The 217-nt window shown below is 49.8% G+C and overlaps 1 protein-coding gene across 1 annotated transcript in view; it reads right to left on the bottom strand.

Moving 5' to 3' along the window:
- Window positions 1-104: 104 nt before the first annotated feature.
- LOC104489196 (neuronal pentraxin-1-like) overlaps window positions 105-217 on the bottom strand; it is a gene marked incomplete at its 5' end in the record, with an annotated part of 1084 nt that continues 971 nt past the window's right edge. The window contains 1 exon segment of the mRNA XM_010131330.1: window positions 105-217. Within this exon segment, the coding sequence (XP_010129632.1) occupies window positions 105-217 (113 nt within the window).

Raw genomic sequence — 217 nt, 5'->3', positions numbered from 1 at the left:
TGGTTTTGCGCATAAAACCCCAAAAAAAATAAAAACCAAAAAGAAAAAAAGGAAGAAAAAAGTAAAGAACTCGATGAGGAGGTTTCTCTCGCTTGTCCGTGGCTCTAGTTGAGCTGGCGACAGGCCTCGAAAGTCCCTTTGGTGGCCCCACCATAAATGTCGATGTTGGCCTCGGCCCAGGCGATGACGTTGCCCGAGAGCGCCTTGGTGCTGCAGG

Source organism: Buceros rhinoceros, unplaced genomic scaffold (genome assembly GCF_000710305.1).
Source record: "Buceros rhinoceros silvestris isolate BGI_N320 unplaced genomic scaffold, ASM71030v1 scaffold42732, whole genome shotgun sequence".
NCBI classification, from domain to species: domain Eukaryota; kingdom Metazoa; phylum Chordata; class Aves; order Bucerotiformes; family Bucerotidae; genus Buceros; species Buceros rhinoceros.
This window is presented reverse-complemented; position numbering and strand designations above follow the sequence as displayed.